The sequence below is a fragment of the Pararge aegeria genome, chromosome 16 (genome assembly GCF_905163445.1).
Source record: "Pararge aegeria chromosome 16, ilParAegt1.1, whole genome shotgun sequence".
Taxonomy (NCBI): domain Eukaryota; kingdom Metazoa; phylum Arthropoda; class Insecta; order Lepidoptera; family Nymphalidae; genus Pararge; species Pararge aegeria.
The window spans coordinates 15,873,645-15,893,095 of record NC_053195.1 but is presented as its reverse complement, the minus strand read 5'-3'; the positions used below and the strand labels follow the sequence as shown (position 1 = coordinate 15,893,095).

At 36.4% G+C, this 19,451-nt stretch overlaps 1 protein-coding gene across 2 annotated transcripts in view; it reads right to left on the bottom strand.

Moving 5' to 3' along the window:
• Positions 1-19,451, bottom strand: part of LOC120630723 (lysophosphatidylcholine acyltransferase) — a 52,140-nt gene that overhangs the window by 13,881 nt on the left and 18,808 nt on the right. Inside the window, exon 3 of one of the 2 annotated variants that reach the window (XM_039900012.1) lies at positions 10,749-10,975. In XM_039900012.1, the coding sequence (XP_039755946.1) occupies positions 10,749-10,975 (227 nt within the window). Of the gene's footprint in view, positions 1-2,898; positions 3,111-10,748; positions 10,976-19,451 lie in introns of both variants that reach the window. The other variant, XM_039900013.1, reaches the window with a different exon arrangement.

Sequence of the window (19,451 nt, the reverse complement as noted above, 5' to 3'; positions counted from 1 at the left end):
TTTAAGTTATCACTATCTCTTAAACTGCGACCATAATATAACAATCTCTAGAGAGCAAGTTTTATCTGCATACGATTGACTTGATAATAAATTTATACATTTTGTCATGGATTAATATATTCTATGACTAAAAATGACGATTGCAAATAACATGTTTGATTGCGGCTCATTATTAAGAGGTAAGGTATCGCGGTCTCTATTTCTAGTATATTAAAGTACAATAATTTAGTATTATGGTCAGCGCAAGCGGATAAAGTAATACGAAAGCGTGTTTTCTTCTGGCTACGTTTACAAATACTTCATAGCCTATGCTACTTATAGATAAAACAACTTTCTAATAGTTATTATTAAAATCAGTATAGTAGTTTCACGATCAAACAAATTATTCCTCTTTGTAACATAAGTATAGATACTAAAGTGTCGACAATTGGTCAAATGTAAAGAAACAAATGTCACGCTCGCTAAGTAAAGGGGTAAACAACATTTTAGTCTTCCGTAAAAATTTAAATGAAAATATGTTGTTTGCCTCTAAAATACTAAAATAACACCTCACATAAAATTTTCACGACCTATCATTTGTTTGTTTACATTTGGTCCGCGGATAAATTGGCCGCACTTTAGATAGTATAATATCCGTGTAATTTGAGTTTTTGCTCAGAGCAATGACCACATGCTATATTGCAATCCTTTTCGATATTAGAAAGCTTTTAAAGAGCTATCCTTTTCAAAGATATTTTGCAACAGCGTTCGCTCCAGAGCGCTCTCGTTATTGATTTTCTGTTGCATCTAAGCAATGCAGCTTACACGAATAAGTGATGAGTACGAACATCTTACGCGGCTATGTCCCCCTTATAATGGTGCCGTAACGTCAGAATAGTTAAGCAGAATTGTTTTGCGACACTTCAACATACAGCATCAAATATCAGAGCTTGAAAAGGCACTAGGTAATTACGCCAACTGTACACCACGTTTATTAATAAGTTTTTATTGTATAGTGACAATCTATCGTAAGAATCGGTATAGAGTTAGGAAATTGGCCTTTTCACTCCTGAGCCATGTGTTGTATGCTTACACGCCGTACGAATGCATACAAATTTTCAGGGGTAGGTATAGAAAAGATAAGATAAAAAGTAACTTATGTAAGTTACCTTTTATCCGTTAATTAATACTGTTGCCATCGTTTTTATAAGGATTTATATTCTATGCCTAAAAATTAATAACATTAGTTTTTTTTCGTCCTACATGCGTTATTGTGGCTTCGTTATAAGAGATAGGGATATAGTACCGGGAACTTTATGCAGATAGACTAAAAAACAATAATAGGCATATTTGTATTAGATACTTAGTATTTACGTATGACAAATCATTAAGTCGGCGCACGCGGATTAAGTACCACGTTAGTGCGTTTTCTAGTGCATCTTGTACTCAAACGATCGTTGTGAAATAACTTTCGGGACAACCGGACCAGTATGTTAAAAATCCTTCAAGACCGCAACCTGCATTAGAGTAGCGTGGTTGCAAGAAGACCCTTTATGCTAAAATTGTATTCACCCGAGCCTTATAAGTTCAGTGGGACATGAAGTTCTTCTGACCGAGCCCACTGCTATCGAGCATGGACATACTTGAAAATCGGAGTAAAATGGATCTTATTTTCATTATTTTAAAGTTCAAATGTGTCTACAATTTAACAGAACGTTTGTTAAACAAAAATCCGAAGTACAGGATTTGAGACTCTAAAACGAGTGACATTAAGTCCATATTACTGCGACGATACAGAGTTAATACTCCTTAACGACTCCTCGATTGCGAATGAGCAAATCTTGTACTAAGGCTACAGAACGTTTGCAGCATCGTCTCCAGGAGGCGGAACGAATGCGAAAGCTTCGTCAGAAGAGGGACCGAACAACGGGGTTAGGGTATGTCAAACCTCGACACAAAATCTTTTTCCCAAAACAATCACAGTGTGTTTTGCATCACCTCTATACTGTTGCCAACGTAATTGCATGCAAAGAGGAATTATTTGATAACAATTGATATTTCAGGCATATAAAAAACCAAAAACGGTGTGTATATTTACCCAAAATAACTGAAATTTTTCCATAATGCACTTTGCATTATGGTAAAATTTCAGTTATTTCACCACCAAGAATTCTCATAATCATAGTCAGATAAAACCTAATAAAACTAGATGTCCTTGCAACTCAACTAAACAAGCATTCGTCCAAGTTAAGTAAAAATATCTCTACCAAAAATCAATGTACCTTCTCCAAACTTACTTGATGTACTTTAAAGGAGAAATCCTCAAAATCATCACCAAAATAGTAAAATTACACTTAATTGATCAAAACTTACCACGCAATCTTCCCTAATAACCATTTAATATATAAAGTCTATCAAACTTATTTAACGAACTTTCACAAAAAAATACATTAAACATCCAAGACATTATGACACTGCTCAATTAAGTACACTTTCACTAAAACTTCCCGAAAACCATCACCAGACAAACCGTAACAAAAAAACACCCGATTCCAACCTTCCATGCATATTATTTTTTGGTTATAACCGTAATCATCAAAGACAATTCTCCTCCAGAAACATACACCATAAATTAGTATGTCTTGCACCAAATTCAAGAAATATTCCCAAAAACTATCACCAAATAAACAATATCAAAAGAACAAAAGAACGAGTAATTAATTCCGACTTACCGTGCATTTTTCTTTAAACATTTATTATTATTATTATTAAACAACTATAAACATTTCATACATTATGAAAGTCCAAAAACCAACACCATAAGTCTACAGTAGTTGTTTCACTTAATATATTTAATGCACTTTCACCAAAATATTCTTAAAACCACCACCAGATAAACATTAGCAAAATGACACCTACTTCCAACATAATTGTCCATGCTTTCCTTTCTGACAATCACGGAAGACATCTTTGTGGCATACACGATGCAGCTGTCCAGAAACGAGGAGTGAGGGGCCACGACAAGAATTGGTGCCTCTTTGCGACTGACTTGTCGTCCTCTCACTGTTATGGCCATACCACCCGCGAGGTATGACATCTTCCCAATGAAACATATCAGGGGTTTCAATGACCTAGAATATACGAGAAATAAATATACGTTAGCGTTAGGAATTAGGAATTAACATATTTAGATGATTTTATGTTGACTTGAGTAAAGCTATTGTATTTTTTTATCGCATGTAAGGAAAACGTTCTCAATTTTATAAATTTAAAATGCATATAAAATATTTTGAACCTGCGACTTTCTGGCAATCGCCGCTTGAGCGCTTTGACCACTTAACTACCGCTCTCCTTCTGCCGATGCCTAAATTAGTATATGCATTTACATCAGTCTTATAGCGACTGTAGCGCCATCTAGTAGGAAACATTGCAGTTGGCAGAAGGGTTTTTTCTATTTTTTGAACTTGTTTTGCGTTATGTAGGTACAATAAATGTGTTTATTAATTCTATATTTTTTAACTTGAAGGTTCAAAGGTTAGTTTTACGAACAGCGGCATGAAATGCATAAAAGTTGATAAAACGAACTATGTTATAATAAAAAAATCGAATTGCCATCGTTTGAAAACTTTTCAATACCAGCTTCACTGCAATATAGCCCTCGACTGCAATATCAAGTGATGGTAAGCGGTGATACAGTCTTAGACGGTAGCGGGACAACCCATTAGAGTTACAGCAGCCTTCTCGGTATCTACGCAACATCCTTGACTTGATATTGTCGACAGTTTGCCAAATAAACTGCACTTTTAAGAAAGAACTGTTTTAAGCAAAGATATCGAAGCCCCAGACCTGGTGAAATTCCTAAATTACCTATCGACATTCACCACTGCACCAGGAAGGCACCTTGGGAACCAAACGTCCAACGGTTCTCCGGACACGTGCCCCTACCATTGCCACTTCAACTTAGCGACTCGTCGCGCTACGACGGTACCTCCAGTTCTTTCTGAGCCTTCTGAAGCCCATAGTAAGCAACAACGTTAACTACAACACGCACTGTTTGAAGATATTGGTCTTCGGACAATGAGGGATTTTGGGCGAAGATTCATGAAATTTCCCAAACGCGGCCCATCCGAGCTGGATTCGGCGATTCAACTAATTTCTTCGGTTTTCCTCGAACCCCGTACCTCACAGTATTCGCCACTGCGCAGGGAGATCGACAAACTTTTAACTGTAGTGTTTTAAAAGCGTGCTCAGCGACGAGAAAGTCGATTAAGGCGGTGTATACATAAGGAGACGTCGCACATAATGTTGCGTGCGTTATGTAAAACCTGCTGTAAAACGGATGCATTGCATGTTTTACTTAGGTCTGGAAACATACTACTTGTACTTGCGATTTATAGTTATTACTTATGCAACCTGTACTACGACAATACACACAACGCCATCTAGCCCCAAAGTAAGCGTAGCTTGTGTTATGGGTACTAAGATGACTGATGAATATTTTTATGAATAATATACATATACTTACATCACACAAGCATGTCCAGTTGCGGAAATCGAATTCATGAACTCAACCCATTGTGAGACTAAGATCCTTTTATTTTCACTAACACTAGGTACTCGTTACATGTATACACTAATTTATTACATGTATAGTATATACACTAGCATTATTACTATGAGAAAATAGTAAGTAATGTTAGTGTATACATTTAATAAAATTAAGGCGCGACTTACTATGTGCTAAAATGCGAAGTGTTTGTTAATCTAGTGTTGAAACGATATCCGTATTAACGACTGCGAAACAATTATAATATACAACGTGCAAACGATAACCGAAGTATTACTTCAGAAGAGTTTTTCGAAAAAAACTAAAAATAAAATGCCCCCTATTCAAAATCCACAAGCGAAAGCACTCCACAAGCGAAGTCCATACGCAATGTCTATAAAAATATTTAACCATCTGCCAGATTTTATAAGAAACACTGAAAATGACATTGAATTTAATAAAACATTAAGAAACTACATCATAGAGACAAGGTTGCCTGAAAGCAAGCCGCTCCGCTTTTATTTCACACAAAACAGAACCAAGATTGTTAAATTGTAAAACGATGTTGGAAAAAAGCAACTGCTGAGTTTCTTGCCGGCTTCTTCTCGGTAGAATCGGCCTTCCGAACCGGTGGTAGAGTCACTACACACAGACAGACTTGACGTTTCAAAAGTGCTTATATTAGGGCTACTTGAAATAAATGAATTTTGAATTTCGAAACGGCCCAAGCACATATCATATAGAGCAACACTTTGCATGGCATGCTAGGAACATGTCCAACATAAGGCTGCCCTGTCTCCATCAACCTGAGGCGTAGGCAGTGGTGTGCACTTAATACATGCACAAAAGCACTACCCAAATTATAAATAAATAAATATACTATGACAATACACACATCGCCATCTAGCCCCGAAGCTTTTGTTATGGGTACTAAGGTGACTGATGAATATTTTTATGATTAACATACATAAATACATATAATATACATATAAACACCCAGCCACTGAAAAACATTCATGTTCATCACACAAACATTTTCCAGCTGTAGGAATCGAACCTACGGCCTTGGACTCAGAAAGCAGGGTCGCTGCGCCAATCGGCCGTCAAATGAGTGCTCTCCATAATGTCCTCAAAAGGTGTGTGGAGTCCACCAATCCGCACTGGGCCTGCGTGGCGTAACCCCACTCATTGTGAGAGGACACCCATACCCTGTAGCGGGCCGGTTGATATGATGACTGTAGTACCTTATCCTCATCCATAGCCTACCCCATCCGCACCCTTAACCCTTATCGATATTTCCAAACATTTCTTCAATCGCCATCCTTTGACCGTATCCCTAAACCTCGTTAATATCCTCTTTACCCGTTCGTATCCTCAATCCGAATCGTAACTGATGAGGATATGGTTGTGCTCAATTCTAAAAGCCTTATTCGTATCCCAAATAATTATACTACAGCATCATACGTTACAGCCCTACGACAATACCCACAATACGTAATGCGTGTCGGTGTGTGCGTGTGTAAATGCGGCTATCTCAAACCACCTCGCGGTTATCATGTACATGAGGAATTTACGCCATTACACACGACTCGCTAACGGCATTTCGTATAATCTTCAAGTTTACGGTTTTAATGACAGTCATGGATACAAAAATACAGTTGCTTCCCGGAGACTTTTTCGCTGTTTGTTGTTGTGCATGCGCCATGCACATCCGTACTTAGTAGGGTGGCGCAAAAAAAACGACTATTTTTTTTTTGTGTCTCGTATGAAAAAATGTTAGTTTTTGATGTTTTAAGAGCCCTCTCCAAAGGACAGCTCAAAAAAAAATTTTTAAGAGGTCACTCCAAATTTTTTTTAATTTCGAAAAACGTCGAAAATCGATTTTTTTTTTTTTTTAATTTTTTTTCTCGTTACGGTATAATTTTATAGACCAAAAAAAAATAAGTTTCTGAAAGTTTCAGTTAAAAATTTTAATTTTGAAAGGTCGCTCATAATTTTTTTTAATTTATTAGTTCATTAAAATACTGTTAAAATGTTGTAGTTGATTAAATAAAATGATAAAATTAGAAAAAAATTGTGTTTTTTTGTTATCCTTGATTTTTAGTTCATCTCGTGGTGTATTTTTATAGATTATTGTACTAAATAAAGGAAAAAAAATGGCCGGAATTTTAATTTTAATATTAAAAGGTCACTCGAAAAAATCTAAAGTAAAATACTAATAAATTAAAAAAAATTATGAGCGACCTTTCAAAATTAAAATTTTTAACTGAAACTTTCAGAAACTTATTTTTTTTGGTCTATAAAATTATACCGTAACGAGAAAAAAAATTAAAAAAAAAAAAAAAACGATTTTCGACGTTTTTCGAAATTTAAAAAAATTTGGAGTGACCTCTTAAAAATTTTTTTTTGAGCTGTCCTTTGGAGGGGGCTCTTAAAACATCAAAAACTAACATTTTTTCATCCGAGACTCAAAAAAAAAATAGTCGTTTTTTTTGCGCCACCCTAGAATTTTGAAAGTGTTTGTTTGTTTGCACCTTTGCGCCTTACTAAACAACCAATCCACTCTATTTTCGGCATATAGTATGTTGAAAGCACGGATAGTAACATACTACTTTCCATCCCATGAAAACAAACGGTTCCCACAGGATTTGCAAAATCCGTAATAAACCCTATATATACTATGTATACTTTTAATCACATAAAAAACGTGGTAACCGTGAAAGTGTTTGTTTATTTATTTGTTACATTGGTTGTCATCCATTTACGCCTTAACTATGAACCAATCAACTTCATTTTTGGCAGAGTTAGTAAAAAAGACGGAGAGAAACAGGCTATTTTCCATCCCATGAAAACATACGGTTCCCACAGGATTTGCAAAATCCGTAATAAACCCAGAAAACACCTGGCTACATTCGAAAGTCAAAGTCAAAGTCAGACATTTCCTTATTCATATTTCATATTGGTCCATATAAAGCACTTTTGATGCTAACACACAAAACTTGGACGTGGTAATGAGATGATGGTGATAACAACATTCGTAAACTTCGGTTTACTTCTCGTAGACTTCGAATCACTGGAACGGTTTCTGCTTGCAGAAACCGTTCCAGTGTTTCGGCATGGCAGTAGTATTTTCCCCGACGAGCTCTGTCACAAGACGCTCTACTTAAAATGTTACAAACGTTCCCCTTACTACCATCGAATAAAGCAGTATTATTTTAATATTATTCTCGTTTTGTTCCTTTTTAGGACAGGTGTTCAATTAATAGTAACACTGAAGCTATACAACGTGTAACCGAATTACTAAATAATGTTGAAAAGTGCATAAATATATTGCATAAGGAATCCCCTTGAAAAAATATTAAATCAAAAAAAGCATATTTATTTTTCAATACAAGCTTATTTAAAAACGACGGCCGAATGGCGTAGTGGTCAGCGACCCTGCTTCTGAGTCCAAGGCCGTGGGTTCGATTCCCACAACTGAAAAATGTTTGTGTGATGAGCATAAGTGTTTTTCAGTGTCTGGGTGTTTATATGTATTTTCTAAGTATTTATGTATATTTAATTCATAAAAATATTCATCAGTCATCTTAGTACCCATAACACAAGCTAAGCTTACTTTGGGGCTAGGTGGCGATGTGTATTGTCGTAGTATATTTATTTAATTTTTATTATTATGAATGTTTTTCAGTGTCTGGGTGTTTATTTGTATATTATAAGTATTTATGTATATCATTCATAATACCTATAACACAAGCTACGCTTACTTTGGGGCTAGGTGGCTGTGTCGTAGTATATATTTTTTTTAATTTATTCAAAGGTTTTACTTTTGACAACCCTATACGAGTATAGTACCAAAGCTACGTGACGTTTACCTAATAAAGTAACAGGAGGCACTTGATTTTAATTTTGAATAGAACGTTTTACTAAAAGGAATAAGATATAACTCTAGTATCTGATTGTGTTTAACCCATTCGTAAGTAGCCGTCCCGCGCGTAGTTTCCCCCCGAACCCCGTAAATTGTTAGCGACTGAAGTGATACCGCTGTCAGTGTAACTCCGTTCGCTAGACTGGTATACTGTTTTGGACACATAAGCCCTGAATTCATCACACTCCTTTTTCGGTTAGTTGTGTAAAACAGTCTTATTCAGAGTTGAACCACGTTACGCAGCGCCCCTAATTGGCTCCTACGCGACATAACGGTACACTAAGTATGCTTATTTTACATAAAACGGGCCCACAAAAACCGAGTCGAACTACTTCCAAAGGTACTTTCACTTCATCCGCGTCGACCACATTAGGGCTTTAAGGGCATGTGCCCGTTACCACGGTGCTTCAAAACATCTGCATGGCCCTTATTACTGCTACCGTACTTTTTTTTTCTCTTTCCCGTGGTAAATGCCTAGCAAAATTCTTCTGAAATTCTCTGAGTATAATAAACTACAAAAGTTGATATTTCATACAAATTTTCATAGTTCATCAAAATTTCTTAGATATAGTTCAACGGGTACATACCACGATAATATTATAGCCATATACCCAGTTGCATGGATCGTGGTCCCATTGTGACCACGATCCAAGCAACTGGGTCGAAATATCGACAAATCCTAAAATATTATCGTGGTATGTCAACGTTGAACTATATTAACCATGAAAATTTTAGTTTAAAAACTTTAATTCATCAAAATAGTTTTTTTTTCAAGCCTAGATTATCTACTCTTCAAAAATAGCTCTTCCTTTCTGTGAAAGTTCGGAACAGATGTTCCGAAGATAAGTTCAGGAGAATAGACAAACACATTAGAACTTGTTTTACATACTATAGTGCGTCATAATTTTCAGTAAAAAAAGTGTGACTTGGGATTTTACGAGATCACACAAACGAGTAATATAAGAACTAAAAAAATTAAGGCTAAAACATGAGAGATCTAAAACAGCATTAGTGAAAACAAAAGCAACAACACTAGATACGTAAATGACGCCGAAACATTACATTATTAGTGAACACATTATATCACATATGAATAGCAATGTCCAATAAAGAGCAGTGTTGCATAGAGGGTATGCACACGGTATGCAGATTATATAAAATGAATATAATCTCCATTTTACTTCTCGGTAGGACCTGCCTTCTCCAAACCGGTGATAAAGTCACTACAAACAGACCTGACGTTTCAAAACTGCTTATAAATTATTTAAAATTTTTCAAATTAGACACGATGATAGAATTCCTTTCTAGACAATAAACTATAACCTAGAATACAAGTATAATATAGAATGTTAAACTCAACACAGATCATAAAACAAGGAAAAGAGTTTCCTTTTTCTATGAACTGTATAGTTAGTACTTAATGAAAAATTAGCGAAATGCAAACTCATCTATAAAACATAGGATCTTGCCATAACATCTCAAATACGAACACCTGCGTGAAATAATGGGTACCTTCTCTTGCCATATGAGAAGCTTATCGCAAATTTTTTGACGTGAATTTTTATAATCAATTTTAATCCGCCGAGTGTCATCGTACGCATTTCAAATACTTCAGTATTTCGTGGCTTAAGCATAGAAAAAATATACAATAACGAAAAACACACAGAGTTAAATAAAACAACGACTGTGCAAACTCAATTACACTAGAAAAAGCATACCAAAACATCTCACAAATACTAACGTTTATCGTCTCATAATAAACGTCCCGCTTAAGCCATCCACACTTTTGGTAAACTCTTTTGCGTAGAAGAAAGAAAATATAATGAAATAGAGAACTTTAAAATGAACAAATCAACATATAACAAAACTGAATGAAACAATAAATTTCTTTACAACGCTACTCAGATGTCAGATCATGTTTTTGAATAAAACAAACGTAATTGGATCATTATGAAAAGCAATTACATTAAGAAATTATACGTCATGAAAACGAAATAGGACAGAATTTGTGAAAATTTCTGAACCAGACAGATGTTAGGTCATGACGCCCTAGGGTGGAAAATAATGAATGCGAAAATTGTAATAAGCCTAAACACGAAATGAAAGAAAAAGGTAATTTGTGCAATTTTCTAAACTACTCATAACATATATCAGATCATGCCGGTAGCTTTATAAATAGCAATCAAAGCAAAACGAAATCGATAGAACTATCAGAATTTGTGCAAATTTCTCAACTACACTACACAGATCATGCCAAAACATAACACGAGTGAACACATCACAAACATGAACACCTACGTCCGATGAAGGGCAGTCGTGCCGTGTCAGCCTTCGCCACAACACTGGGAGCACCGAGGCAAACGATGGCTATCGCGTCGAAGTAGGAGGAGTGAGGTGCGATTACGATGACCGGGGCCTCACGCCGGTCGGAGGGCACGTGCTCGCGACCCAACACCCGCACCCGATGGAACCCAGCAGCTACCACCACCAAGCGGATCAGGGACAGAATCGAGAAGCGCAGCTTGCTAGAAGGAGACAGCGGTGTTAGTATTGCAACGGATATTGCCATAGCTACTTGCACTGTACAATTAATGAATGAATTAATACACTTTTATTGTACACCACAGAGAAAATTTACAGAGATACAAATACAACAGCACAATAAGGTAGAACGTACAATTTGGCGGCCTTATCGCTAAATAGCGATCTCTTCCAGGCAACCAAAGGCATACAAGAAAATGCTTTACGAAATTAGTAGGTGGTACAACAAACATTAGTGAAATATTAGGATTTTAAACTAAATTTAGATAAAATAAACATAAAACATAGTCAATTTTAAACAACATATTAAAAATATGTACAAAAATATAAAATATATTCCATACATATAAACAAACAAATACGCTACTATTCGCTAAAAAATTCATCAATTGCTTGGAGGTACACTGCTTCGCTTCCATTTCTAGTCAGCCAGAAAAATGATTGCATAGTTGGAAAATTTTTAGGTTGGAAAAGAGTAATTTCCGGTCAAGCCTGCCTTCCAAACTAGTAATAGAGTCACATGTAACAGACAAACTTGACGTTGCAAAAGGCCTACTTGAAATAAATTCATTTAGATTTTTTTTTCTGAACTATGTGAAGTAAAGTAAAGCAAAGAGCTAAAACATAAAGAAATAACTTATTTGGACTAAACTTCGGTAAAATAAATAATCAATCAAACCATTTTGATAAAGTCACAGTTTTAACTTGTATACAAAAATGAAGACCAATCTTGTCTCCAGAAGCTTTTAAGCCGTTATGCGTACTTATAGAGTATGCACGCGAAACTCGTGTAGGTAAGTACTTTGAACCTTTTCGTGTTAAAAAGGTACTTGACCTTGACTTACCCAAAAACCAGAGGCCATTGAACTAAGAAGTTGTTTTTTTTTATTATTACTTAAATTAAATTAAGTAGGAATTAAAAATACGAGTAGTTACATACAACTAACCTTTTAGTCTCAGTAATGATTCTATTTTTTTTTTAATACTTGATAGACTTGCGCTTGACAACTATCATGCCTGATGTAAAGCAATGATGCGTTCTGGGGCGCACTTGCCAAGAAAATGCCAATTCAATCTTGCCTTGAAAGCATTCAAGTTGTATGTATCAGAAACGTAGATGAAAAGCGCTCCTATTTATCATTTACAGTGTTATTATATCATTCGTTATCTTTTCCATGGAAACTATTTTACTGGCAATCAAATAGAAACATAATGCTATGTTAATCAAAAAAGTTATTATATGCTAATGAGTATGTTGATTGCATATCATATAATTTAATCATAATTTCAAATACGTTTGATCTATTTTCCCAACATTATAATATTTTATCATAGACCCCTCCAGTACCAGGCTAATTATCGTTTACTAATTGGAACTCGACGAATAGTCACGGTCCAATTACCTAGAACCAATTTCGAGAAATATTTAAATCACCGAATCCAATTCGAACGCTGCCTTCCGGAAACATCGTGACATATTTTCGACCATTGTTCCAGGTTCAATATTTAGATTAGACGCGCTGATTAGATTTAGATAACCGTATCCTTGGTATAAAGAGAAGTCTAAGTATGCCCGTAAAATTGCCCAATTAGGCCGACTCCCTGCGACTTTTTTGCACTAATCTGTCCACGTAGTGACATACGGGAGGAGGTCTGCCGAAACGAAGTAATATTTTTTTTTATTTCATTAGATATACGAGTACCAACGATACACTGTATTATCATTAATAATTATAGTTTATTAAAGTACGTCCGGTTAAAAATAATCAAATTAAGTTAAAAGCAAAAAAAGTAATTGAACCTAATATGGGACTTATTAACCAATAGACCAACGAGGCGGTTCAAATATAAAACACCGCTTCTTCCATAGCGGCTTTATAAAAGTAATCCAATAAAATATATGAGTTAGACGTCATCAGGAAAAACTAACTCAATTTAACCGTGAAGTAGAAAAAGGCTTCGTTCCGTAACTAAACTACTTTTGAACAGGTTTTAAACTTAACAGAAGGTCTCCACCTTTGTAATATGTGAACAAATACATTTCATTTCATTTATCCTTCGGTACGGCTAGGCTGGAGGAAAACATAGCCACTTCGTTACTCGCGTATTGTCTTATTATTGATTGGTTTCATCATAGTGATTCTATTATATAAGCGGTCTATTTATTTAAGCGGTGATAGCCCAGTGGTTAACACTTCGGCCTCCCCTCGGGCGAGTTCGAACCGTTACCTCATTCACCTCTAAACATTTTAAGTTATGTGTAAGCAATTATACACACACACTCAGCAGACACAGATAAGGCAAACTTAAAACACCCATTGTTTTAACGTCAGGGGTTAATAAACAGCTATTGAGCACTGGCTACCGAGAACTAGTTTACTGTGAACTGTGACGTAAACAGCAGTTATAACAAGCCTCTTTTACGAATAGGTACCCACTTATACCACAAACGAGGGAAAGCTCCATGAAATTGACGAGGTAAAGCAAACACTTCAAATCGTAAATGTCCTCATTGCTACTGCTCCAAATTTCGTTTGTGTAGAAAGCCGTTTAAGGAAATTTCATTTCGGCGTTTTTTTTTTAATTTAAAACATAAATACACTCGAACTCGCATCTCGTCTCACCATGAGAAGGGTTAAGGCTGGTCCGGCACGCTGGCCAAGTGCAGATTGGTAGGGCATTGCGAAAAATTCTCAAGTATGCAAGTTTCTTCACATTTTCCTTCATCGTTAAAGCAAATGATCTTTAAATGGCTTAGACGGCCGAGTGGCGCAATAGGCAGCCACCCTGCTTTCTGAGTCCAAGGCCGTGGGTTCGATTCCCAATGTTTGTTTGATGAACATGAATGTTTTTTAGTGTCTGGGTGTTTATCTGTATATTATAAGTATTTATGTATATTTTTCATAAAAATATTAAACAGTCATCTCAGTGCCCATAACACAAGCTACGCTTACTTTTGGGCTAGATGGCGATGTGTGCATTGTCGTAGTATATTTATTTATTTATTTAAATTAAAAACGCACAAAACCCCGAAAAGTCAGTGGTGCGTGCCGGGGCTCGAACTCGGTCTCCAAGACCATCCGCCAGTCAGTCAGGATATAGCCTTTTATGGTAATTCATGATGATAAGCGGACGCTGGCCCTTGCATCATCATGATTATCACATCAACCCATTTCTGGCCCACTACAGAGCACGGGTCTCCTCCCACAATGAGACTGGGTTAAGGCCGTAGTCCACCACGCTGGCCTAGTGCGAATAGGTGGACTTCACATACCTTTGAGAACATTATGTAGAACTCGCAGGCATGCAGGTTTTCTCACGATGTTTCCTTCACCGCAAGCAAGCAAGTGATATTTTAATTATTTAAAAAGCACAGAACTTAGAAAAGTTGGAGGTGCGTGCTGGTATTCGAACTCGGCCCCCCTTAAAGGAAGTCGAGCACCTGCACCGCTTCCCTTGCATAACACGAAGAATATGATTAGACGAAGGAGATACTAATAACTGTACTGAGAAGCGCGTACCAGAAACTATTTAAAAGATAAACAACCGAGTGGAAAATTTAAACGCTACAATCTCCGCAATGATTATAGTAGTTCTTTGCCTCAGAACCCTATCTCTAAAGCGAACCTTACGTAAGAGCAATCTTAGTGCTTTTTTTTTTTTTTTTTTTTTTTTAATTGAAATAAATAAATATACTAAGACAATACACACATCGCCACCTAGCCCCAAAGTAAGCGTAGCTTGTGTTATGGGTACAAAGATGACTGATGAATATTTTTAGGAATTATATATAAATAAACACTTAGAAAATACATATAAACACCCAGACACTGAAAAACACTTATGCTCATCACACAAACATTTTCCAGTTGTGGGAATCGAACCCACGGCCTTGGACTCAGAAAGCAGGGTCGCTGCCCACTGCGCCAGTCGGCCGTCAAACGCTTCAAACATTGATTGCCTTTACAAACGAACGAACTAGAGCGTTAATAGTGGAATTGACACTATTTGTTTTCTATAGATTTATATTAAGGTTTGAATATTTCGAAAAAAAGCCAAACAGGTGAATAATTAATAGGCTTAATTTCATTTACAGGAATTCATCATAACATCAAGATATTCATCAACATACTACTATAAAAACATGGCTATAAAATTTGTGGACTTCCCTCGACTTCCATGGGATACCCTCATGAGATCCTTCCTGTCTTGGTGGCAATGAGATATACTCCATATAGCTTTTAAAACTATAAACGAATTTCCAAAATCGCTTTACAAATGACCAACAAATTGTTATCCAATAAAAGATTAAATCAACGCTAGTAATAATACAATAAAGCATAAACATCAGAACGTAGAGTCGGATAGGAAAAAATAAAGAGGACTTTACAAAGACACAACAGATGAACAGTAACAAAAAAAAACTTAAAGATCAGAAGGAAATCAAGGGCGACAATATTACAATAGAGTCGAAATCGATTTTGCTTTGTCTGCCATAGTTGGAGCCAATTATAGACTAGAATAACGCTGGCGATTGGAAACAATGAGCAATTCGAGTTGTATCATTCCCTACAACAAGTGACTTCTAAACTAAAACCAGAACGATGTTGAATGATGTCTCGGGTAAATTGGCATCCTAAACAATGTTTTTTTAACAAAACTCAAATATTTCAAGGTCTTGTTTCACGTCGTCCACTCTTGGCAGTGTTCTTGATTATTGATTACCTTTATTTCGGCTCTTGCGATGTCCCTTCAGCAACCATGTTAGATTTTAAATATCCGCCATATTAGATTTATTGTGAAGTCACAAGCTACGAACAATTGGGTCGCTAAGAGGAAGCCAACGACGCCTGAATGATTAGAATTTACCCAATAGGGGCTTCACAAAATTGTAACTGACTGGACTGTTAACACAAATATAGGGAAGAATAAATTTAGACGTGCACTAGTTGTTGCATCTGACTCCACGTGGAAATTTTCATGTGTATGCTCTATGTTATTCTCTCACCCCTACCTGAACTACCACTATGCAAAAAACATGCCGATCTCTTGTTCTGTGAAAAATAAAAACAAATCTATCCCAAGGGAACTCTACATTTCAGGAATAAAAAGTAGCCCTTGTGCTATTCCAGACTATCTATCAAACTTGTCGGCCGATTGGAGCAGTGGGCAGCAACCCTACTTTCTGAGTCCAAGGCCGTGGGTTCGATTCCCATAACTGGACAATGTTTGTGTGATGAACATTAATGTTTTTCAGTGTCTGGGTGTTTATCTATATATTATAAGTATTTATGTATAGTATTCATAAAATTATTCATCAGTTATCTTAGTACCCATAACATAAGCTAACTTTGAGACTAGATGGCAATATGTGTATTGTCGTAGTATATTTATTTATTTATTATTTAATCTTTGAGAAAAATTTATCCAGATATCGTTCAGCCCTTCTGGCATGATTTGAGGAACAAATATCCATCATTTTTTCATATCTAAATAAGCAGATGTATCTAACATTTCTTAATTTACACAGACGATATCAGCTTTGAAGTCACAAAACAGCCCACCCAGATGATAATCTAACATTTCTTCCGTCACAAGACGCGAGTGTACTCTCGACCTCGAAACCAGATCTCTGAGATTAAGCTAACATAAGAGCAGTCTTACCAGTTCTACATTTATATCGTCCCATTGTAATCTAAACTATATCACGTAGAATTTAAAGTTATAATTACCGTGTTAAATTGTCGGATACGCCGATACTGACAGTAATTACTGGGTCGAAATAAAGAGCTTAGTATGTTCTACAAAATGCTGCAATTAACTTTCGTTAGCTCGAGATGTTTTTAATATTAAATATAATCGATATTTTTGCCTGCAGATTGACGAGTGTTTGGCAGACCCTACCTACTTTTTTGTATATAATTTTATAGCCTTTTAGGATGCCGTACCCGAAGCCAACGGAACCGTATCAGACCTCCGCTGACCGTCCGACCATATAAATGGTGTAATTGGTGTTAACCGTATTGATGGAATTAAAAAAACTTTTTTTATATACAACATGTAAATAAAAACCGAAAAATTACTTAACAGGCTTTAGAGTTTAGAGGTACATTATGTACTGTCTCTGAGACTTATCTGTAAAACCAAAACGCTAATAGTTTTTGAGTAACCACTGTCAGTTTATACACTGTACTGAAACAGCCCTTTTTTTCGGGTGGAAAAGCTTTATTGCTACCTCCGACCCTTGGGCAGGACGGAGGTTATGTGGGACTCCCCCCTCTAAAGGGGGTATACCTGAACTGAAAACCACCACTGCATGTCCCTCTTGTTGGCTCTGTTAGACGCTCGGGGAACCCGTTGTATACCTCCCGGACGTCTACCAACCACCCCAACCGAATGTTGGGGCTCCCGCGATAGCGAGGAGGGGGTCAGGACAGCTTAATACCCCCCTCAGATCGTAGAGAGGCTGGTGTACTGTACAGAAACAGCCCTAACATGACATGCTAAATTTAAATCAAGTGACTCCTTTCACTTTATAGGTATGCGTCGCGTACCGTAGGTACTATGCGCGTGTCGATCTTTTATCTTCAATAGGGTTGTCATAGGTAAACACATAGAATGTTTTGAATTAGTTTGTATGGAGAAATAAATACACTTCTTTTGATTTAATATTTTTCCTTAATCGCCCTTCAACAGCATTTCGTAATTCGGTTACACGTTGTATACTTATAACAGTTGACGGTCCTAGCAGACGGTCCACCTGATGATTAGTAGATAACCATACAACTAAAATTATATCCCTTGACAAGGGATAAAATTACGGTGTCCACCTGCTTAAGGACGGGAACGGAATAAGAGAGGTTTCCTCCCGATAATTATTACACATATTTGGATATTATTTCCACTTGTGCGCCAGTGCTCTGAGAGTTGATAAAGCTGTGGGAGAACATATTGCCTCATGTCCTTGCTGGCCGTCCTGTTCCAAAGGCCTGCTTGAGTGAAAATCTAGCAACCTTTGTTTTAACATTAAAACCTCAAATTCAATATGTAGTATTAGCAATTTTGCCTCCGCCTTTTTGAATCCCTACTAGTATTATGAATGTGAATGTACGTTTGTTTGTTACGCTTTCATGCAAAAACTACTAAACCGATCGTCACGAAACTTCTTACACATATTCCTGAAGGTATTAGAAGTAATATAGGACATGCTCAGTTCTCTTGGGAGAGGGGACGAAAATGTTTATCGATATTACACTAGGCTTAGCTATCCTAAATACATAAAGTGCTGCCACATTTATGAGGCACATGTCTTTCGAAAAATAAAAACAAAAGCGGACGAAGTCGCGGGCAAAGGCTAGTTGGGATATGTTTAATTGCAATAATTTTGTGACCGATTACCGGTTATCGATTGTGATAGAACCAATCTCTAATTTAATTACGGGTATAAACACGTTTAACTTTACTTCCTATTTAAAAAAGGAGGTATGGACAATAAAAACCAAATTAAAGTCAGAGTAAAGCAGTAAAACCTCGAGACATCGTTAGCAATTCATCCTCCGTGGCATTTCAACATCAGTCCTCAATGCCTCGATTGGACTCGCTTCGCTCCACAAAAGTAACCTTCATAACGATTTATCAGTTGTGAATACTAATAACAATTATTCGAATGAAATATAAAAAAAAACTGAAACCCGAATACGCAGAAATTTATATTATGAAAATTAAACTTAATTTGCTATACTTCGCGAACAGCAGAAGAATATGTATGGTGTAATTTATAATTTCTTCAAACCTTATACTCAACGCCAAACCAAACAGACATAGACACAGAGATGACACATTTTCAAACGTGTCTCATTGTAATATGGACCTTTCAAAAAGTAGATCAAAACTGCAACGTTTCCTACTAGATGACGCTACAGTCGCTATAAGACTGATTTGAAAGGCATATACTAATTTCGGCATCGACGGTAGGAGAGCCGTAGCTTAATTGGTGAAAGCGCTCAGGCCGCGATTGCCCGAGAGTCGCAGGTTCAAATCCTGTCGGTTCCGAAAATTTATATATGCATTTTAAAGTTATAAAATTGATAATTCCTCCAAGTGTAGGTAAAAACACTATGAAAAAAAAATTATAAAAATTTTTACTAATTAAGCTTAATTTTCATAATATATCATGGAATTCCGCAAAGTAACGCCTGTTTCTATCCAATATGTAGAAATTTAATTTTCATAGGTAAAGGTAAACTAAAACTCTACTTTAAAGCTGAAAGCCAGTCATCATCATCATGATATCAACCCATTACCAACCCACCTCAGGGCATGGGTCTCCTCCCACAATGAAAAGTGTCCCTACTCAATTTTATAAATTTAATATGAACTGAAAAAATTCGGAACTGACAGGATTTGAACCTGCGACTCGCGGGCAATCGCGGCCTAAGCGCTTTCTCCAATTAAGCTGCG